Source organism: Trichomonas vaginalis, chromosome IV (genome assembly GCF_026262505.1).
Source record: "Trichomonas vaginalis G3 chromosome IV, whole genome shotgun sequence".
Taxonomy (NCBI): domain Eukaryota; phylum Parabasalia; order Trichomonadida; family Trichomonadidae; genus Trichomonas; species Trichomonas vaginalis.
Window position 1 is genome coordinate 17,238,220 of NC_067206.1, and position 22,450 is coordinate 17,260,669.

General features: G+C 29.7%; 6 protein-coding genes and 3 pseudogenes across 9 annotated transcripts, besides 2 other annotated features; 6 read left to right on the forward strand and 3 right to left on the reverse strand.

Moving 5' to 3' along the window:
• Positions 1 to 855: part of a mobile genetic element that runs on past the window's edge.
• Positions 856 to 1,769: 914 nt separating this feature from the next.
• Positions 1,770 to 20,374: a mobile genetic element.
• Positions 1,803 to 2,453, forward strand: TVAGG3_0112000 (annotated as a pseudogene). The gene has a single exon. A coding segment is annotated over exon 1 (651 nt).
• TVAGG3_0112010 lies at positions 6,568 to 8,053 on the forward strand (annotated as a pseudogene). Its single transcript has one exon. A coding segment is annotated over exon 1 (1,486 nt).
• TVAGG3_0112020 lies at positions 9,006 to 9,430 on the forward strand (annotated as a pseudogene). Its single transcript has one exon. A coding segment is annotated over exon 1 (425 nt).
• On the forward strand, positions 10,108 to 10,593 carry TVAGG3_0112030 (KilA, N-terminal/APSES-type HTH, DNA-binding family; the record flags this gene model as incomplete). The annotated part of the gene is made up of 1 exon (XM_051223201.1): positions 10,108 to 10,593. The coding sequence occupies one exon, from the start codon at positions 10,108 to 10,110 to the stop codon at positions 10,591 to 10,593; it is 486 nt and encodes a 161-aa protein (XP_051108187.1).
• On the forward strand, positions 11,468 to 11,993 carry TVAGG3_0112040 (Prim-pol domain family; the record flags this gene model as incomplete). Its single annotated transcript, XM_051223202.1, has 1 exon — positions 11,468 to 11,993. A coding segment is annotated over one exon (526 nt), but the record flags the coding sequence as incomplete, so codon positions are not given.
• On the forward strand, positions 13,461 to 13,778 carry TVAGG3_0112050 (uncharacterized protein; the record flags this gene model as incomplete). The annotated part of the gene is made up of 1 exon (XM_051223203.1): positions 13,461 to 13,778. One exon carries the CDS (start codon positions 13,461 to 13,463, stop codon positions 13,776 to 13,778), a length of 318 nt encoding a protein of 105 aa, XP_051108189.1.
• On the reverse strand, positions 15,463 to 16,779 carry TVAGG3_0112060 (uncharacterized protein; the record flags this gene model as incomplete). Its single annotated transcript, XM_051223204.1, has 1 exon — positions 15,463 to 16,779. A coding segment is annotated over one exon (1,317 nt), but the record flags the coding sequence as incomplete, so codon positions are not given.
• On the reverse strand, positions 18,007 to 18,651 carry TVAGG3_0112070 (uncharacterized protein; the record flags this gene model as incomplete). The annotated part of the gene is made up of 1 exon (XM_051223205.1): positions 18,007 to 18,651. One exon carries the CDS (start codon positions 18,649 to 18,651, stop codon positions 18,007 to 18,009), a length of 645 nt encoding a protein of 214 aa, XP_051108191.1.
• Positions 20,375 to 21,517: 1,143 nt separating the features above from the next.
• On the reverse strand, positions 21,518 to 22,151 carry TVAGG3_0112080 (uncharacterized protein; the record flags this gene model as incomplete). The annotated part of the gene is made up of 1 exon (XM_051223206.1): positions 21,518 to 22,151. A coding segment is annotated over one exon (634 nt), but the record flags the coding sequence as incomplete, so codon positions are not given.
• Positions 22,152 to 22,450: the final 299 nt, after the last annotated feature.

A 22,450-nucleotide genomic window follows, 5' to 3' on the forward strand; every position in this document is an offset into this window, starting at 1 on the left:
TTTTTGAATTTTAAGAATTTTTTCGAATTTTTTCGAAAAAAAAATATTTTCAGAACAGCCTTAACGGCTAAGATTTAGGAACAATGTTAAGTATCAAAAAGAAAGGAGCTCTGATATAGACAACATATATCGTTGAAGGTTGAAAAAATCTCTAATATTTGAGCCCAAAATTTTGAATTTTAATTTTTTGAAAAAAGAGGCCACCCGTATGTACGTTTATTTGAGAGGAGGAGGATTATATTTTTGAAAGGGTGAAACATTATGAATATGTTAATTATATAATAATATGTATTATTATAAAAAAGAAAAAATAAAGCACGTTAAAATTTTTCTTTCTTGATTTTTTACAAAATCTACTTAGAATTATGCAAAATATGACTAAATAATTATAAATTTCAAGTTAAATTTTAATTTTGATAAATAATTTAAATTTCAAAATATCAAGTTCAGTTCGACTATGTATGTAGTAATTCCTCAATAAAGTGCCAAACACCTATTAAAATATATGAACATTTTCAACATTTTAATGTTTTTATTTAAAAATTTGTTGGAATATGAGCTTCAAACAATTATTATGTAAATAAAAATAATTAAATATATGTATTTATTCGTATTACAACCGTAGTAAGTCGATTCTTCCTTTCTTCTACTGAGATTTGAATTTGATTTCGAATTGTAAAGAGATTCAAAGGGAAAATACTAGCGGATAAAAACTACCTCCATGAAAGGGTCATAATGGAGTCAAGTTGTATTTTTTGATATTTTTTGCTTTTCGAGCCTAAATAGGTAGCCAAGATAATGCCTAAAAATAAGGTTCTAAATTCTGAAGTTTACATGATCCTCTCGTGTGCACCCTTAATTCGTGTATATTCCAACAATTATAATTTGATTACTTAAGTATATAATCCCTTACAATAGTAATTTAATGACAAGCTTATGAAGGTATATTGAAATAAAGCAAAATAACAAAAAAAAATCAGACAAATTCGCTGTCAGATTTTAATTTTTTGGACTTTTAGGTATCTTTTACAATGTCTCCTCAGGAAAGTATATGAATTTCAGACCAAGTATGTAATGTGGATATAAAACCAAAAATAATTGTTATAATTTAAATGAAGAAGTAATTTAAAACGATTTTATTTATGATCAAATTTTATATATTTTTTGGATCAAATCCATTTTAATAGAATTTATATACTATTCATCTATTAGTAAACACTACCGTATATTATTTTTTAAGCTATCTTATTTTTTGAAATTTGATTCAAATCTTTGGTCGCAAGAAGAATTGCATGATAAATAAAAACATTTAATCAAAGTCAATTTTATTTTTCATATTCAAATGGACTGAGTGTTAACATTTAACATTTTTTGCTAATTGTCGTCAAAAATTAGGCGTAAAGCAAAAATTGATATTTCATATGGTTTTATGATAGATAAGCATTATATTCCCACTCATTATATTCGTAAATTTTGAAGTTTATCATTAGTAGTATATGTGGAAGGGTTGTGTGACTTTTTTTGTAAACGTAAGAATTCATACAATATTGAACGATTTTGTATCATTTTTTTTAACATATGAAGTAATAAATGTATGATTCTTACAGTTTTTATTCTTACGTTTTTGAATAAATCAAGATTTAAAAATTTTCAGAATTGTAAGACATTTACACTCAGCCCATAATGAAATAAAAGATAAAAAATTTTTTTAAAAAATAAACTTTAAAAATTCATGTCTCAGAATCAACATTGAACTTTAATTTTAAAAATAAATTTATTTTTTTATTTATATTTTATAATAAATGAGTATAACAACTAATTCATTGAAATCTTTAAAGTTCACTAATTCAGAATTAGAAAATATTTTAGAAAATTTTGGAGACGGTTCTTATCCAACATATATGCAGAATGTGAAAGAGTTTTCCAGATTGTTGAATGAATTTAAATATAACGGACCAATTACTAAAAAGGCTATAATGAGATATTTATATCCCAAAAAAGTTGAAAAACAGGAGAATATTCCTCTTTATGGTCCAGAGGACCTGGGCTCAGAGAGCCTTGAAACACTCCTGAATATTTTGAAGAAAAAATTAAACAAGATGAATATTATAACGATGAGATTGAGAAATTGGAACAATTAAGAAATGAAATAGATGAAAAAATTAAGGAATTAAGAGAAGTTGAAAAATATAATGAAAATGAAGTAGTGGGTTTAATGAATATCCCAGCTTCAGAATCAGAAGTTCAGAAATCTCATGAAGAAAGATATAAAATTATGTCTTAGAATCAACACAAAATTTATTAGATGGTGACATAGACGAAACACTTTCAGAAGAAGGAACTAAATTTATTCGTAACATAAGTTACAATTTATTGATAATGAGAATACCCTTGTTATTACTTTCACCACCTTTAGATTCCGAAAAATTCAAAAAAAGCTCTTAAAAACGTGACATATGCAACTAATACGATTAAGAAAGAAGATCATGATATTTACACAAATTATTATTTAAATAAATGCACAGGTGTTGATAAAGTTTTTGATTTGTTAGATAAAATATCAAAAGAAACCATTGGAACCTATAAAATTTTGTGTGATTGTGGTTTCATTATTGAAGATACCAATAATGTTTCATATGAAAGAACAGCACCGAAGGAAGATGAAGTTGAAAGGTCTATACCATTCGTTATTAAGAACATAAAAGATATGAAACTTATAACATTATATTTATTCATTTATTTCAGAAAAAATGGAAGCAACCATAAAACATCATCTCATCATTTTATAGCTATTCATACATTCCTTTTCAAAGTTGTGAAATTAAATAAGACAGGAATTAGATTTAATGTATCAGGGTACACATTCTTGAGTAAATTAAAATGTATTCGTCACGTCGCAGATGATAAAAATTTATGTATTCTTAATTCATTTTATGGACTTTAGCCCTGGACTCTCTGAGTCTCGGACTTTAATAAATAAACTTTATTTTTATTTTTTAATCTTTTATTCTTACATAAATGAACAAAAACGGAACCGCTAAAATGAATGATAATCAAATTAGAGCAGAAGGTAGAAGGTTATTTAAACGCTTCTATAACATTCCTGATGGTGTTAATCCTAAAACTCGTAGAAGTTATTTAAATGAAGCCATAGATGCATATGAAGGATTTGACATTTCATCAGAAAGTGAGAGATTAGCGAGAATGTTAAATGTTAATATTGATTTCTATTATTGTGATCCTCAACCAGAAGACGTGGACATAAATAAGGTAGACTTTCCATTAGTGGAATCAATAATGATAGATCCAGAATTTGAAACAGTAAATATTTTATTAACACAGAGTCCATGTGGAAAACTTCACGCTGACAGAATAACAGACGTTGAAGCACTCACCGGCTATAGAGTTTGTCCATATTGTAAAGAAGAAGTTTATTCTATCCGTGATGATCCAGAAAGGAAAAACCAAAGAAGATTTTTAAAACATTGTGAGAAATGTAAAGAAAATAATGGAAGATTAATTCAAGACGTTCAATTGCAAAACACACAACAACCATATACACCACATATCACGAAACAGAAGATATATCAGTGGTTATTAGCTCACAATTTGCAGGAATATTATCAACCGACAAGATATTATATTATTTTTGACTTCGAAACATTAGAGACTAAAGAAGAACTTCAACTTTCTGAATGTGCAACTTTGAACGCTTACTTAAAACCATTTATGGTATCATCAACTGTCAAAATAAAGCCGCAAAGCGGCGAGGTCGTAGACCGTGATAAAACATTTACGAGGAATTTTTGCTTAACTTCGAGTGATTCGTTCATCTCTGATTGGATTGAATTTTTATTTTCAACCTGTTCATTAGTTGCTAAATCAAATATGAGTCAATACAATGAATTATTGAATACATTAAATGAAAAACAGAAGGAAGCAATGAAAGAGCTTTTAGATGAAGAATTTAATAAAGTGAATATCATTGGTTTTAATTCGGGAAAGTTTGATTTAAATTTAATTCTTCGTGATTTAAACACTGCAAAATGGAAAATAAAATCAATGCTGGGTTCTTCTTCTCAATTTAAGCAAGTCATAGTAAAGAAAACAAACGTTCCATATGAATTGAGATTTATTGACATCAGAAATTATATAGCGGGTGGGACATTAGACCAATTCACTCAAGATTTCGGAAACAATAAATCACGTGTTAAATCCTTTTTCCCTTATCAATTCATCACATGGGAGAATTACGAAGATGAATTATATAAAAAGGAACCATTCACTCAAGATTCATTTTATTCAGCATTAACACAAGAAACAATATCCGATAGTGATTATCAAATATATCTCAATGATGCTAAAATTTTAAGAATAGATTAGAATATTTTATTCATTATTGCAATAAGACGTTGAAATTATGATTGACCCAATTGATAAAATTATCGAAGAAACATTTGTTTATAAAATTGATATGCTTCATAATCTTTCTTTATCATCGAATGCATCAATGATTCGTTACGCGTTAGCATATAAGAACTTCAATCCTAACGAAACATATCCAGAAGAAGAAAATGTGGAATCAAGTTTTGAATTAAAAAAAGTATTGGAAATATAAAATTGAATCATATAAGAAACAAGATGAAAAAGCAGAAAGGGATACCAAAAACAATGTTTCAGTGGATGATTTTCAATACTATCACGATTTAATCCTTTCATCTAAATGCAAAATGTGTGGTAAAGCGTTTACATATGCAAATAAACCAACATTAGATAGAATCGATAATGAAAAACCACATACCAAAGAAAATTGTCAGTTAATGTGTTGTTATTGCAATGTCGTAAAATCAAATAAAGATGAAGATGTTCAACGTTTAAGAATCAATTTAAGAAATTATGCATTAAAAAATAATTTACCAATGACTTTAGATTCAGTTGAAGCTTATCACATTCTCCGTAATGGAATTACTGGTGGTCTATCAAATGTTCAACATAGAGTAAATCTTAAAGGAATCACGCACATTAATAAACTTTCATATAATCCAGAAACTAAAATTGTATCAAATGAGGACACTTCCAACATTCATGACTCATTTCGTTGGAGTTGATTTAATTCATTATATCCTTCATCATTTTCATCTAATCCTCATGATTTCATTCAATATACTGACCATAAAATGTATATGCCGGGAAGATTGAATGGTGTTATCATTTGTGATACAGCAACAAAGAAAGCAAAAGCACTGGGAATAATTAAGAAGAAAAATACTTTATTCGTGGCTGAAGTAAAGGGTCACATTGATGAAAAATACATTAATGATTACATAAACTTTTTACCGATAATAAGAAACTTAGATATTATCACAGATGAAAAAACAATTGGCAGTTTTATGTATAATTACATGAAATCAAACAATCTACCGGTTGACCAGAAACAGAGAAATTAACTCAGTTAGCATCAACACACAACCAATATCAACCATTTTCTTCTTATTATCTATGGTATCTAATCGACAGATTTCATTTTATCATTGATGATATTCAATCAATTTTAACATTTACTAAAAACACTTGTTTTAATGAATTTGCGAACAAATTTATGAACGAAAGACAAAAGGCTGAATTAGAAGGAAATAAAGGAAAAAGTTTATTTTGCAAGATTTCACTTAATGGATCATATGGTTACGATGCAATGAATACACAAAATTACGCAAAGACTAAAATAATGAATGCACAGAAGTCACGCGTTGCATGTATGTCAAATAAGTTTAAAAACATAAGAGAAATAGGTGAGGATACATATCAAGTGATGCTAAAGATAGATTTTATAGATGTGAAACATGTTTACAAGAGGCATTCTTCACTTTAGATAATGCTAAATACTGGTATTTAGTTTTCATTTATGATTTTATGTATAAATGCATGAATGTTAATCGTTTTCATTTCATTGAAGGTGATACTGATTCATCTTATTGGGCTATTGCTGGCGATCCAAATCTTCCTAACACTCAAGCATTTCAAGCAATTGTTACCGATAAACAATTTTATGATAAAAACATTTTCAAATTCGCACCATTTGATTTCTTCTGTTTTGATGAGAAATTTAAACCTAAATTAAAGAATAAAGCTGAAGAAAAAGCACATGAGAAGAAGTTATTGGGTTTAGCAATTGAGAAACAAGGTGATAACATGGTTGCTTTATGTCCTAAGTGTTATACATCATTCAACGGTTCAATTGATGGAAGTGATTTTAAAAAGATTGCACAAAAAATGAAAGGTGTTAGTTTACGACAAAATAAACAATTAACACCTAAAAATTATTTGGATATAATAAATGATAAAGTGATATTTGATGGTCAGAATATTAATTTACAACTTAAAAACGGGTCAATGACTCGCTTAACAATCGGTAAGACTGCATTAACAGGAGCACACACTAAGGCTGTATGTTGTGAAAATGGATGTTGTATGCCATTTATTTAATACAATTTATTTTATTTTAATGAAATGCCACAGAAGAGACAAAGAGGTGGGCACCCTTAAAACATTGATTTTATTTTTATATAAATGAATAACACAGATTTAAAAATTTTAATTGATGATTTAGTATTTAATCAAAAATTTCTTAGTTATTATGAATTAAAATCATATCTCCAAAAACATAATAACAATATAACGGGTGATGATATGGAATATTATTATCCATATTATAAAAATGAAATTTTGAAATATCATAATAAAATAATTTCTGAAATTAAAGACAAAATTAAAAATAATGAATATTCAAAGGGAAAAACTAAATCACAACTTAAACAGTTGAAAGATTTCAAAAATAAAGTATTAACAGAAGAAGATATTGATGAATTATATAAATTATATAATCCTGAGCCACAAAACACCCATGTCCTTCAGACCATAAATGATGCACAAGCTTTAATTTATGATTCATTAGTTAAACCATATTCAGCCCGACTTTTAAATGAAGATCAACTTTTGGAATTCATCCTTCAACATAAACTCGAAGCGGGAAAGTATATCAAACCTTTATATACAGCATATTTAAAACAAATGAATAGAATACATCCAGAATTAATGAAGGGGGGAATGAAATCCAAAATCAAAGCAGATAAAATTAAACCACTTGCAACCCCAAAACCTCCAACAGTAGTACCTCCTCCTTCAGTTAATCCTTCATCATTCACTTTATTATATCCATTTCAAACATTTAAGAAGCAAAAAGATTTTAAAAAGGATTTCAAGATATTAAATAAACCAATTGACCCAAAAATTCAACCGTTAAAGGAAAAATTTAGTCGCCCTTCATTTGCACCATATCCATATTCATACGAAATCGATCATTTAGAATATTCAAAAGGAAACGTTACTTATTTATTTGCCATTAACATTAACACTAGATATTTATATTGCATTCCAGTGAAAGGGAAAACAGAACAGGAAACAAGAAGAGCTATTCAATACTTACTAGATCATGAAAGAGTAGATAATATCAGGGGTGATGGTGATAAAGGATTTCAGGCAGCTATGACTCATTATTTTCCACAAATTAATTTTTACTTCTCATCCTCTCCATATACGTTTCATAATAAAATAGTTGATGCAGTAATGAGAACTCTTAGAGATGCGTTAGGGGTTAACGGTCAGATATACTGGGATGGAAATCATGACTCCATCATACAGCAGTTAGTATATTATTACAATAATACATGGCATAGAACTATAAACATGAAACCAGTGAAAATGAAAAATGATATTTCAAAAGAATGGGAATATATTAGAAAGCAAATGGAAAGGTTGAATGATGTTAAACGTGAACAAATTAATTCGGGGCTCATGAATTTTAAACAAGGGGATAAAGTTTTGATTCATCTCGATTATGGAAAAACTGATAAATCAATGACAAAAAGAAGACGAAGATTTGACACAATAGCTGAATTGTTAGATATATTAACGGTAATGTATTAGTTGAAGTTGACAATAAATTAATAGAAATTCCGATTTATTTATTACTCCATTATATTTAAATAATATTTAATTTTTTTTATTTCGTAAGAAATGAGTGACAACGAAGCAGCCAAGAGTCCAGACGATGAATAAAAAAGAAAACTAAACAGAATTAAATCAAAAATATGCTATTACAAAAAGAAGCCACAATGTGATGGAACTGAAAAACGATGAAGAAATAATCGAAAAATTAGAAACTTACCGTTCAATCCTTAAACTGAGTGAAGCAAAAATAAAAGAATTTAATAGAATAAATAAATTGATTGGAAGAGATGAATTTAATAAAGATGAATTTTTAAACTCAATCAAAATTTAATTTTTATTCCTCTTTGACAACATCTCTCTTTCCATCATTACTGCATAACCGCATTTTCTCAATTTTAGTGGTTTGTTATTTTTAACATGTTCTTGCATCATTTTTATCATTTCCTCTCTTGTTATGATTCGTGGTAAATTTTGAGCTTGTGGGGTATCCATTTATGATAAAAATAAAAATTTAAATTATGCCGTTCTAAAGTTTGTGACAACATGACATTTTGACAACAACACAGGAGGAAAGCAGTTATGAATTATTTTTGAAGAACTGAGGGTGCTACCATGTTACCATGTTGACAACATGACATTATGTCAACAACACAGGAGGAAGGCAGTTATGAATTATTTTTGAAGAACTGAAGGTGCTACCATGTTACCATGTGCTACCAGGTCATTTAACTTCTTTTAAAAATAGTGACAACATGACATTTTGACAACAACACAGGAGGAAAGCAGTTATGAATTATTTTTGAAGAACTGAGGGTGCTACCATGTTACCGGGTGCTACCATGTTAATTAACTTCTTTTAAAAAGTGTGACAACATGACATTTTGACAACAACACAGGAAATGATTTGTCATGACTTCATCGGAATGAGTGTAAATGACCCAAAAATAAAGTTAGTTTTAAAATTATTTTTATTTTTTATTTTGTATGTAAGAACAGAAATGTCAGTCGAAGCAAAAACATTCACTAACAAATCTAATGGCGAAACATTCACAAAAGGCACTTATAACGGTATTGAAGTCTACGTAGAGACAAGGATGGTTACATTAATGCAACAAAGATGGCAAGAGAAGCAGGAAAGTTAAACCATTTAAACAGATTTCTCAATAGTGCTAAAATACAGGAAATTCTTGAGTTTTGGATGAACGAATACGGTGGAGCCAAAAGTGGCTCGACCTCAAAACAAGCATTTTATGAGCTTACAAAGGGTGTTATAAATGAATTCAAAGGTATTTACATACATCCTGACCTCGTTCATTTTGTTGCTGAATGGTGCTCTGTAAAGTATGCATTTTATGTCAAAGATATTATGGACTCCATAGACAAGAAAGTTCATGAGAAATTAGATGAAGAAGAACTTGAAGATACAGTTGAGAATGCTAAACCTTTGTTTGAAGAAGAAGTTGGAAAAATGTGCGAAAAATAATTAGAACATGAACGTGAGTTATGTTATGGTTATAGAGATTCTCCATACGAACTAGACAAATGGGAACAAGAAAATTTAAAGAGAGAAATTTAGAGAATTATGAAACTCGCTAAGATAGCATTAGAAGCTGCAGAAAAGAAGTTAAAAGCTTGGGGTTGTTTTATACAAAAATATTGTGAGTAAATGAACCATTTATTTTTATTGAATTCACCAAAAAATAATTTTAGGGTAGCCGGTTAGATCTAAACCTCATGACATTATGTCAACACAGCAGGGGAAGGCAGTTATGAATTATTTTTGAAGAACTGAAGGTGCTACCATGTTACCATGTGCTACCATGTTAATTAAATTCTTTTAAAAATAGTGACAACATGACATTTTGACAACAACACAGGAGGAAAGCAGTTATGAATTATTTTTGAAGAACTGAGGGTGCTACCATGTTACCGGGTGCTACCATGTTAATTAACTTCTTTTAAAAAGTGTGACAACATGACATTTTGACAACAACACAGGAAATGATTTGTCATGACTTCATCGGAATGAGTGTAAATGACCCAAAAATAAAGTTAGTTTTAAAATTATTTTTATTTTTTATTTTGTATGTAAGAACAGAAATGTCAGTCGAAGCAAAAACATTCACTAACAAATCTAATGGCGAAACATTCACAAAAGGCACTTATAACGGTATTGAAGTCTTACGTAGAGACAAGGATGGTTACATTAATGCAACAAAGATGGCAAGAGAAGCAGGAAAGTTAAACCATTTAAACAGATTTCTCAATAGTGCTAAAATACAGGAAATTCTTGAGTTTTGGATGAACGAATACGGTGGAGCCAAAAGTGGCTCGACCTCAAAACAAGCATTTTATGAGCTTACTAAGGGTGTTATAAATGAATTCAAAGGTATTTACATACATCCTGACCTCGTTCATTTTGTTGCTGAATGGTGCTCTGTAAAGTATGCATTTTATGTCAAAGATATTATGGACTCCATAGACAAGAAAGTTCATGAGAGATTAGATGAAGAAGAACTTGAAGATACAGTTGAGAATGCTAAACCTTTGTTTGAAGAAGAAGTTGGAAAAATGTGCGAAAAATAATTAGAACATGAACGTGAGTTATGTTATGGTTATAGAGATTCTCCATACGAACTAGACAAATGGGAACAAGAAAATTTAAAGAGAGAATTTAGAGAATATGAACTCGCTAAGATAGCATTAGAAGCTGCAGAAAAGAAGTTAAAAGCTTGGGGTTGTTTTATACAAAAATATTGTGAGTAAATGAACCATTTATTTTTATTGAATTCACCAAAAATAATTTTTAGGGTAGCCGGTTAGATCTAACCTCATGACATTATGTCAACACAGCAGGGGAAGGCAGTTATGAATTATTTTTGAAGAACTGAAGGTGCTACCATGTTACCATGTGCTACCATGTTAATTAAATTCTTTTAAAAATAGTGACAACATGACATTTTGACAACAACACAGGAGGAAAGCAGTTATGAATTATTTTTGAAGAACTGAGGGTGCTACCATGTTACCATGTTGACAACATGACATTATGTCAACAACACAGGAGGAAGGCAGTTATGAATTATTTTTGAAGAACTGAAGGTGCTACCATGTTACCATGTGCTACCATGTTAATTAACTTCTTTTAAAAATAGTGACAACATGACATTTTGACAACAACACAGGAGGAAAGCAGTTATGAATTATTTTTGAAGAACTGAGGGTGCTACCATGTTACCATGTTGACAACATGACATTATGTCAACACAGCAGGGGAAGGCAGTTATGAATTATTTTTGAAGAACTGAAGGTGCTACCATGTTACCATGTGCTACCAGGTCATTTAACTTCTTTTAAAAATAGTGACAACATGACATTTTGACAACAGTCCTGGAAATATGATGCAGTCCAAAAATAAAGTTAGTTTTAAAATTATTTTTATTTTTTTATTCCTATATAAATGACAGCAACAAACAACAACAGCAACTATATCGTTTCTGATGAAAAAGTTATTGATTCATTAGTTGAGGAATTAGTTATGGCAGAAACAAAAGCCCTCAATGAAAGAATTGGTGAAAACAAGATTGATTTACATAACTACCTCAAATACGATGGAGGAAGAGGAAGGAAAACTGGTATGGCTTTATTAGTAAATAAAATATCAAATTTAACGATTATAGATGTTGATATTAATAAATCATACAATGATGAACTTAAAGAAACAGTTAGAAAAGATATTTTATCAAAACTTTCGGATAAAGATGTTATCGTTAAAACCGCTTCAGGAGGTCTTCACATTTATTGCAACACTAATTTCTTCTATTCAACCTCGAACAGAATGATTAAATGTTATTCCTGCAATGATTATGATATTGATATAATGACTTCTATTGATGATTCAAAGCGTTCTTTAGTAGTTATGGCTGATTCAAGAGTTCGCAAGAATGCAACAGAACCAATCAATACATACTCATTCATTCGTGGAAGTTATGATTCAACATTAACCAGAACAGTGAATGATATATTAAATGATTTGAATATTAAGGTAAGAGTTGAACAGAAGAATGAAGAAATAAAGACTATCATGAATGAAAACAAAGATGTAAACATTGACGATAAACTTGCTCAGAGCATAGTTGATGGCATCTGTGATTTTGAAGTACATAATTGATGGTGGAAACATGAATTAGAAAAGAAATAACATTATTCACACTGTTTCAAGCAATTAATTCGTTACCTAATCATTTAATTAATGAAGCATACGATAACGTTTATAACTTCTGGAGTTTAACAGAAAATGCAAAAAGTAATTTTGAAAAAGCACGTGATAGATATGCACATTTAATGACTTCTCCATTTGTTTTAGTGAAGATTCTAAAACTATACCAAAAGGAATATTATGATGAATATGTTTTACCTTTATTACGTAAGCCAAAAATAACATTTGATATCAAACTTGATGATTCATTTTTGATAACAGATATTAGACGCAAGGCTGAAAATCATCAGTATAAAAACAGTTCTGAAGTAATTAAGGATTTATCACGTGTAATCCGTTTTGTAGATTGTGGAAACAAATACTTCATTCAGAAAGATTACAACATACACGACAAAATGAATCAAATATCATTCGTTCTTCAATCAAACATGAAAGAGTCACTCAAAATGATTAAATTATTTAAAGAAGAAGGTAAAACAATAACAGCATGGGACGTACTATTAAATCAATTGTCTTCATTAACCGTTAAGGGTGTTTGCTTTAAATCTGATTCCCCAGATGTTTTCTCAACGTTTCAGGGTTATAAATACAACATTCTTGAAAAGCCTGATTACTCAAAAATTGAGATGTTTATGGATTTCATTAAAGAAGCCATTTGTGATAATAACGATGAAGTGTATAAATACCTACTCGGCTGGATTGCATCAATGATTCAACATCCTGGAATCAAGAATGAAACAGCAATTATTTTGAAAGGACTTCAGGGAACAGGTAAAAACAGATTTACAGACATTATTTCTGAACTTCTCGCAGGTTATTCATGTAAAAACATTACTGAAATAAGTGAGCTAACGGTAATTTCAATTCAGTAGTTGAGAATAAAATGTTTCTTGTACTTAATGAACTCAAGAATGTAGGTGAAGACAGACTCGCAAACTTCAACGCTTTGAAATCAATTATAACGGATAATGAGATTAGAATTAATGAAAAGAATCAACCCAGAAGAACTGCTCAGAATGTTGCAAACTTCATTTTCGTAACTAACAACGTCTACCCTGTCAAAATTGATGTTGGAGACAGAAGATACGTAGTTTTAAGGGTTAATGGTAAATTCAAGGGTCAATTTGATTACTTCAAGAATTTAATGGATTCATGCACTAAGGAATTTTATGATAATTTACTGACGTATTTTATGCAATATGACCTTTCATCATTTAATGTACGAATCATACCGATGACTGAAGCCAAACAAGATTTAATAGAATTATCATCAAATCCTTTAGATGTATGGATAAATACACATTATGATGAATTGTGTGCAGGTATGACGTGTGAAAATGCTCTATTCTGCAAACCATCAGACATGAAAGACAAAAACTTTCAAATGAGTATTAAGGATAAATGTGATAGGAAACATAGAAGAATAGACGGTAAACAAACATGGTGTTATGTTTTGAAAGAAGAAATGAAAGGATTATATAAACAAATTGAACCAAACGATAATGAGGAATCATTTACTGACGATGAAATACCTGTAAATGATGCTTTATAAAGTATGATTGGAATTTATTTTTGCCTTCCTCCTGTGTTGTTGTCAAAATGTCATGTTGTCACTATTTTTAAAAGAAGTTAAATGACCCGGTAGCACCCGGTAACATGGTAGCACCTTCAGTTCTTCAAAAATAATTCATAACTGCCTTCCTCCTGTGTTGTTGACATAATGTCATGTTGTCAACATGGTAACATGGTAGCACCCTCAGTTCTTCAAAATAATTCATAACTGCTTTCCTCCTGTGTTGTTGTCAAAATGTCATGTTGTCACTATTTTTAAAAGAAGTTAATTAACATGGTAGCACATGGTAACATGGTAGCACCTTCAGTTCTTCAAAAATAATTCATAACTGCCTTCCTCCTGTGTTGTTGACATAATGTCATGTTGTCAACATGGTAACATGGTAGCACCCTCAGTTCTTCAAAAATAATTCATAACTGCTTTCCTCCTGTGTTGTTGTCAAAATGTCATGTTGTCACTATTTTTAAAAGAAGTTAATTAACATGGTAGCACATGGTAACATGGTAGCACCTTCAGTTCTTCAAAAATAATTCATAACTGCCTTCCTCCTGTGTTGTTGACATAATGTCATGTTGTCAACATGGTAACATGGTAGCACCCTCAGTTCTTCAAAAATAATTCATAACTGCTTTCCTCCTGTGTTGTTGTCAAAATGTCATGTTGTCACACTTTTTAAAAGAAGTTAAATGACCTGGTAGCACATGGTAACATGGTAGCACCCTCAGTTCTTCAAAAATAATTCATTATTGAATAACCTGTAAACATTAACGTAAACATTTATTTCTGCAGTTCATTCATTACTTCATTACCTAATTAATTACAAACATAAAATATATTTAGTTCATTCAATGAACGCGGTAAGCCTGCAAAGTAGGCTCAAGCACATTCAATAAATGCGGTACCATGCGAATACAGTCATAAATGGTGGCATATAATCTTTACCCAAGCCTGTTGGATTTGTTGTGAAAGTATGTGAATGATTTCCTCCTGGTTCAGTTGGTCGAAAAGTCTTTTTTGCTGAATGGTTATAATCTGGAGATAAAACGTCATTGCCAGCATAATATTCTGAGTTGTATAATGGATGGTCTCTTAATGAGTGACTATGATTACCTGATGTGTTTGTAGTTCCTGTATGAGTGTGCGGTGGAAGGTTTGCTTCAGTAATTTTCTTTGAACCACCGGTTTCCTTTGAAGAGTTTGCACAATACAAAAACCTGTCAACTATTTGTTCCCACGCACCAAAACCTAAAACTTTTGAAGGATTTGTTGAGTTCATTGACGTATAAATAGAACCAATGGGGTAAATCATCTCAAGAATTGTATTTAATCCATTATGAATATTGAATTTATTATATAATATTGAATTTGGGTGAGTATTTAAAACTGGTCTTGTTATCAATATTAACGTATTATTTTTGAAAATTGCTTTTCTAACATCTTGAAATTTTGTGATTTCAGACCAGTTTCTTCCATCACTACTGATATTTACTAAATCACCACATCCTAAAGCAATGAAATACCCATCAATATAAAATAAATTTGTAAATCTATAATTTTGAGTAAATTTTGGAGTGAATGAATAAACCAATTCCCAATTTGATAAATCCTGTGATAAATAAATATGTCTGTTATAACTTACAGGATATGAATAGACCATTTCACCTGAAACGAGAACATAAACATTTGATCCATAACATAAAGCTTCAATGTCTCCATCAGCTTGAAAAATTTGTTCAAATTGACCTTGTGATATTGAAGATGATCTATAAATTTTATCATTTTGTAGGATAAAATACATGTTGTTAATGTAATACCACTTACTTGTATAATCAATTTTCAAATCTGATGACATCATACTAAACATATAATAATTTATCCCATCCTCACTAATGAAAATTTGATTGACTTCATAAATTAGTACCCATTTATTATTAACACATCTAATAGGATTATTTGGATATTTAAATTTAGCATCTTGATTTAAATTACATTTGAACCATTGGATACAATCGAATGAATAACAAGGGCAAAAATCATCTTCAACCGTTATCATTCCCATAAATTTACCGTTATTATATTCAACATATAAAATTATTGGATTAATGATTGGCTTTCGTGTATCAGGATTCAAAACAGATGGAGTAAATGATTCATAGTTTTTAAAATCATTTGTTTTAAAATAATAAAGCACTCCATCTGTATAAAATAAATACATGGTCACTCCATCGAAACATATCCATTCAAAAGAATCTATATCAAAGGTTTTATCTGATGATTTCATAAAATTTAAAAATGGCGGAGTAAAATAGACCTCTGATTGTTTTATTTCTTCATTAACATAAGTTTTATCTGCTTTCTTCTCTAACTCATCGTTAACATATTCCTTATCCGCTTTCTTCTCTAACTTAGTCTTTAATTCAGCGTCAACATATTCCTTATCCGCTTTAAGGTCTAAACATCCTGAAACCCATCCTGTATCGGCTTTAGTTTTTAAAATCTTTGATGTCCATTCATGATACCATTCAACCATTTCTTTAATTTCATTATCTTTTTCGTTAACATATTCCTTATCCGCTTTCTTCTCTAACGCAGCAGCAACACATTCCTTATCTGCTTTCTTCATTATGTCATTTAGGAAACCTTCTATGAATTCCTCATTTAAATTAAATCTTCCAATCTTCAAAACTTTAGGAAATGCATTTAATGCGTAATATCTCTGTTCTTCTGGTGGAATTGATGTTATATCATCCGTTATACCTTTAATTTTAGAATTCATAAATAAAATTTCTTTTATATTTGATATCACTGCACCACCTTTGCAAACGAATTCGAAATGGTCATTTTTCAATACTATCTCCAAATCTCCATATTTCAACCTTTGCGTTTGTTCTGCCGTCTTTGAATTATATGCATATATGGCGTATGTAATGGTCTGAGGGACCTGGGTGCTTTGCGCCTTAAGTTGCTGTTGTTTAATCATTTATTATGATTTAAAAATAAATATTTAATCTGTTATCTCATCAGCTATTTTTTCTATTTGAAATTGCCATAATATTTCATTCATAAATTCTAAATCACAATCAAATAGGTCAGTTATTCTAAATTTAATATTTGATAAATCTTTTGAATGAAGAATAAATGAATTCCCGGATAATTGAAACGGATATGATAAAGAAAATATGTTTAAGTTGATGGATAAAATGTTTTGTATTGATGGGTAAGAGTTAGGGTCTAATGTTTGATGTGAAAATCTCATTGGGGTATTAACTTTATCACATTTGATTAAAATGAAATTGGAACCAGTGTCAGAATACAAAACATCCCCAACATCTTTTTCAAAATTTAATATCCCCAACAATGAACGAAATGAGGAGTACAAAATTTAATTTTCAGCGGGAATTTAATAAGGTTATTTATTTCATCAAGTTCAAAAAGTTTATCGGTTTTGATTTAAAATTTTCTTCATACCATACGATAAATGATTCATTTAAATAACTTAAAATCATGTTAATATCCCATTTCGTTATCACATTATTTATATACATATCATACGTTTTTTCAAGGTCATCTTTAATAAATGATATATAATCTGAAGGGTCTAAAAGAATGGGATTAAATTTACCACTCACAGAAACGAGAGTAACATTATAAATTCCGCTAACTGTTAAATTTAATTCACAGTTATTATTCGAAATAATATTGATAATTGACATTTTTATTACGATTAAAAATATGGTAAAGCGTTATTTTCCAGTGATAAATAAAACTAGAATAAGATTACCTCAAGAATTCATAAATTCAACGAATAAGAAATTCATTCATGTTATAAATTTTAGTGTTTTCAGAAAATATGAGTCAATGTCATATTCATCATCGGGTATATTTCACTTCATTCAAATTTATTTCAATCAAACCCATATAATGACCATTTCATAAGATTTTCAGATGGTATTAAAAATGTAATTGATAGATTAAAATATGAACAGATTGACAATATCGAATTTTTGGAATTTTGGTTTAAATATCCCGATGGAAAAAAGATTGAAGTTAAAGATAAAGCTGATACTATAACAAAAACAATTACAATGACCGATCCAGATAGTGGGGAACAAAAAGAAATAAAACAAACGATAGAAACTGGTGAAAGGTCAATTATTATCGATTATGATTCAAAGGATTATTATTCGATAATGTTAATGCTTGAATATTAAATAGCCTTAACAAAGAATTTTTCAAGTGATATTTTATATTCATCAACTATTTTATTATAAATATCATTATATGTTAAATGAAGTTCAGTTGTTGTTCCGTTCTTTGATATCTTAATTGTGCTAATATCCTTTATAGGATTTATTTTTGCAACTGTTCCGCAGCATGAAACCTCATCATCTATGAAAAATTGAATCTTAACGTCTGAATCTTGAACATCACAAAGAATGGCGATAATGTGAATTAATGATTCATAAGGTAAAATAATTAAACCAGATTGGTCAATTAAATTTATTATTGAATCATAATTATCAGTTATTATATCACGGTAAATTTTCATTAATTCTGAATTAATGTCTATTTTATATGGCGCATTGCGACTGGAATCGTAGATTCCTGGGTTCTCGATGTTTGATGAAAGAGGTGGGGGGTATGTTGGATAAGTGGGAATTTCAACAGGTTCTTTACCGGGTTCATCTTCTTTATTTTCCTCCTCCTTTTTTAGTAAGTCACGAGTTAATTCAGGACTAACATTAACTTTAACATTTTGAATAATTCGTGATTTATCATCATTTACGTTATAACCAACCGTAATCTCTGCTTTTGCGTTAGTGTTCTTTTGACTAGTGAAACGTCTTCTCATTTATAATTGAATAAAAAAAGAAAAATATATTTAAAGTTTTATTTAGTTGTTACGGTAATATCCCAAGGTTCATCCTTGTTTGCTTATACTTTCTTTGTAACTGCACCAATTATGTTATTGATATTGCTTTGAGTTTCTTCCAGTCTTATTTTATCATTTACAATATCTTTAATCATTTCATTACATGCATTCTTAAAACCATCTGATTTTTCTAATTTACGTCTATCACTTTCTTTAATTAAATCAAAGTTATAACCTTGTTGAGAATAAAGTGGTTTCTTTATCAATTCCTTGAACGCTTCTGAAAGTGAAGATGAAGAAATTCTTGCCACTTGAATTGGTTTAAATTCTGCTTTCATTGCTTCTTTCTGTTCATTGAACACTGGATCGAATAAAGCAACTTTAAAGAATTTCTTAGCTGAAATTTCAGGTCTAATATTTGCATATTGACCATCAAACTGATTAACATATCGTGGTAATCCATCCGGTCCCTCTTCAACAGCATTTAATTTTTCCTTGAAATAAGAATATGGAATAAGATGGTATGAATATTGGACCATTTTCACCTTCTCCAATGTATTGTTAACAGCTTTTCCATTTTCATCAAATTGCAAAGGATAACATTCATTATATGCTTTACGTTTAGGATAATCAGATACAGTTAATTTATACCCATTTATGACTTTATATTACCTTGACCATCAGTAACGAAAACTTCATTTATACCATCAGGTTTTCCATTTGGACCCGTAATGTCTGCTTCATGTGCTTCCCAATTTGGTCCATGACGTTTGGCATATGCTTGAGCTTCTGGTAATGTTAAAACGTTTCTCATTTGTTTAACATCTTTTGAAGACCAGCAACAATGTGAACTAATTCTTTCATTCCATCTGGAACTTTCATAGTTCTATATATATGCACCCTTTTTGTTTGTCCCTTGTTTTAATGGAACCTGTAGAAGATTTGCTATTTCTGTCATGTTTAATTATAAATAAAAAATAAAAATTAATTATAAAAAGTTAATCAAATTTAACACCTCCTTTATTTAAATCAACTATTATTTTTCCATGTTCACCTAATTGTTGATATTGTGTGTAAAGTTCATTAATGCTCATTGGTAAATTCACTTGATAAAGCATAACGTTCAACTGTTGACGGACTAAAACCCACTGAAAATGAAAAGGGTGGACAAGATTTGATTTAATGTTTGTGCTTAATGCTTTGAATATTGAACAGCCATAAAGAATGAACACTGAATGTGTCGACATTGAGTTAATAACTGATTAAAATATGATTTCTCATTAGTTATTAGTTTTGATTTCACTGCATCATCTAGAAAAATTAGTGAATGCAAAAAATTCTCTATCAAAATTTGAAATAGAAAGTGTTTCAAATAATTCATCCCGTTGTTTATCAATAATTTTATCCTCTAATCCTTGCTTCTTGATTGTATTATATAATTCTTTATACATTAAAAGTTTTTTAAATAATCTTCTGCTTCTTCTTGTGATAAATAAATAATTGGAATTTTGATTAAATGCTTTAAAGATTCAAATGTATCATCTGAAGGTGAACCTGAACGGTTGATATAAATTAACACATGTGAATGGGGGGAAGTGTTAGCAATAATGATAATTTGTTTTAATATCGTTAATGTTTTACCTTTATTTTGTTTACCAATTGCTGCAGTGATTGAATTTAAGTAACATTCAGAATATGGAATTTTCATTAATTTTTCCTTAGATAGAGCATTTCTATTATCACTCAATGCTTCATTAATCATATCATCTACGTATGTATTATATACGCCTGCTAATTCTTCAGAATTTAAATCCATTTAATCAAAAATAAATTTATAATTTTAAACATTTCTATTCATCAATATTTCATCATATGAACTTCTATACTGGTGGTGTACCTGTTGGATGATATTTCAAACCTTCATCCGGTGTCCATGTCCAAACGTAGTCCTAGTAAACCAAACCTGAGGAGGATTTGTCACCTTTGAACAGTAAGTGTCATTTTCACCCTGAATGATTGGATAAGCTTTCACTTGTACTGTAACTTGTGAGTTGAAAAGTTTCTAATCCATCAAAGAATATACCCGCTCCATCACGTTGAACTGGAATAGTGCATAAGAATGAAGTTTGGTCTTTCCATGTTCTAGCTAATGGGTGCCATTATCATCATTCAGTGGTCTAGTTTAATGAGTCCTCGTATTCTTCCGTGCATTCATTCACTCCATCTAAATCAGAAGCTTGAAGCATACGTGTAAAGAATATGTCACCACTGTGGTCATCGCTTGATCGGGGAAGTTTCTGGAATCTATAGTGACCTGAAGACCTCGAAGGCATTGGATTTTCTAAAACCGTTCTTTGCATTGCATTCTTCGGAAATGTTAACACAACATCTGTAACATTATGAAGAGCGTATGAGAAATCTGAGCTGATACCTTCAGGAGTGATGCAACCTCCATTTAGTGAACGAACGTCAATATGTTGAGCTGGAATCATGAATGGATCTTCCTTACTGAATAAACGTGGTATTGCTTTAACTGATTCTTCAATTAAACCGTATCCTGGTGTAATGCATTTATCCTCTAAAACTTCCATCTTTGTGCATGAAATAATAACGTTATCAACTGTTGCGTCAGCAGATGTAGCAGCTAAGCTTGTAATTAATTTGGCAGGAAGTCCGATTTGTTGGAATTTGCGATCATATTTATAAACATGATTCATAATCTTTTCATAATTTTCATCAGTTATCTTTTCATAAACGTAATTTTGTAAATCAGCAACTCTTAACGGGTCAACCTGACAAAATACTAAAGTATCCCTGAAAACATAATATTTAAGAATGATATCACCAAATGATTTAGGATAATCATCGAACGCCTGAAATGCTAACAAATCATTTACCAGAATAATCATATCAAAAGTGATATCAACTTCTTCATTTGCATTCTTGAAAACTTCTGAAGGGTCAATATATTTACCACATACTGAGTTATCATATTTTTGAACATTATTATATAACGAATGAACAAACTTTTTAACTTTCCTTTCTGATTTCGGTTTATATGTTGCAAATGCGAAAGATTCACGGGCACAATCCATTTGAAGATAACCGGCATCACCTCTTTCAGTTTCTACTTCTAATTGTTTAAAGCTTTGATTTGATGATTTGTAACCAACGAATAAACGCATGCATTTAAAAGCGGCATCACATGTGAAAGCTTTATTTGAAACTAGAGTTACTTTAACTTTGCGTTTAATATATGTGTCACCTAATTGGTTCACATCATGAGCTGGATTTGTAATTCTTAAATGAGTTTGTTTATCATCAAAATATGGAGTATCAGAGTCATAGCATGAACTTTCAAGTTCTCTATAATATCTTCTACCATCATTCTTCGCGAATATTTCATTTATCTTTTCGAATGAATGAAATACATTTCCATTAATTGGTTTAGTGTTTGGCACTAAATAGTTAGTCGTCATTTATTATTAAATAAAAAATCAAAATTAAAAGATGAAAATGAATTTTTAATTTTAATGAAATAATCAACTATGGCTGCAGGTATATTTAAGAAACTGTGGGATAAAGTAAAAAGAGGAGCGCATAAAGTTTGGGAAACAATGAAGAAAGGAGCAAATTGGATATTTAAGAATAAAGAAGTAATTAGTGACGTTGCTGAATCAATAACACCAAAAGCCGCCCAATAAGAAATATTAAATAAAGGAGAAAAAGTTTATCAAAGACTACAACCGATACTAAGATAAAAATAATATTTATTTTT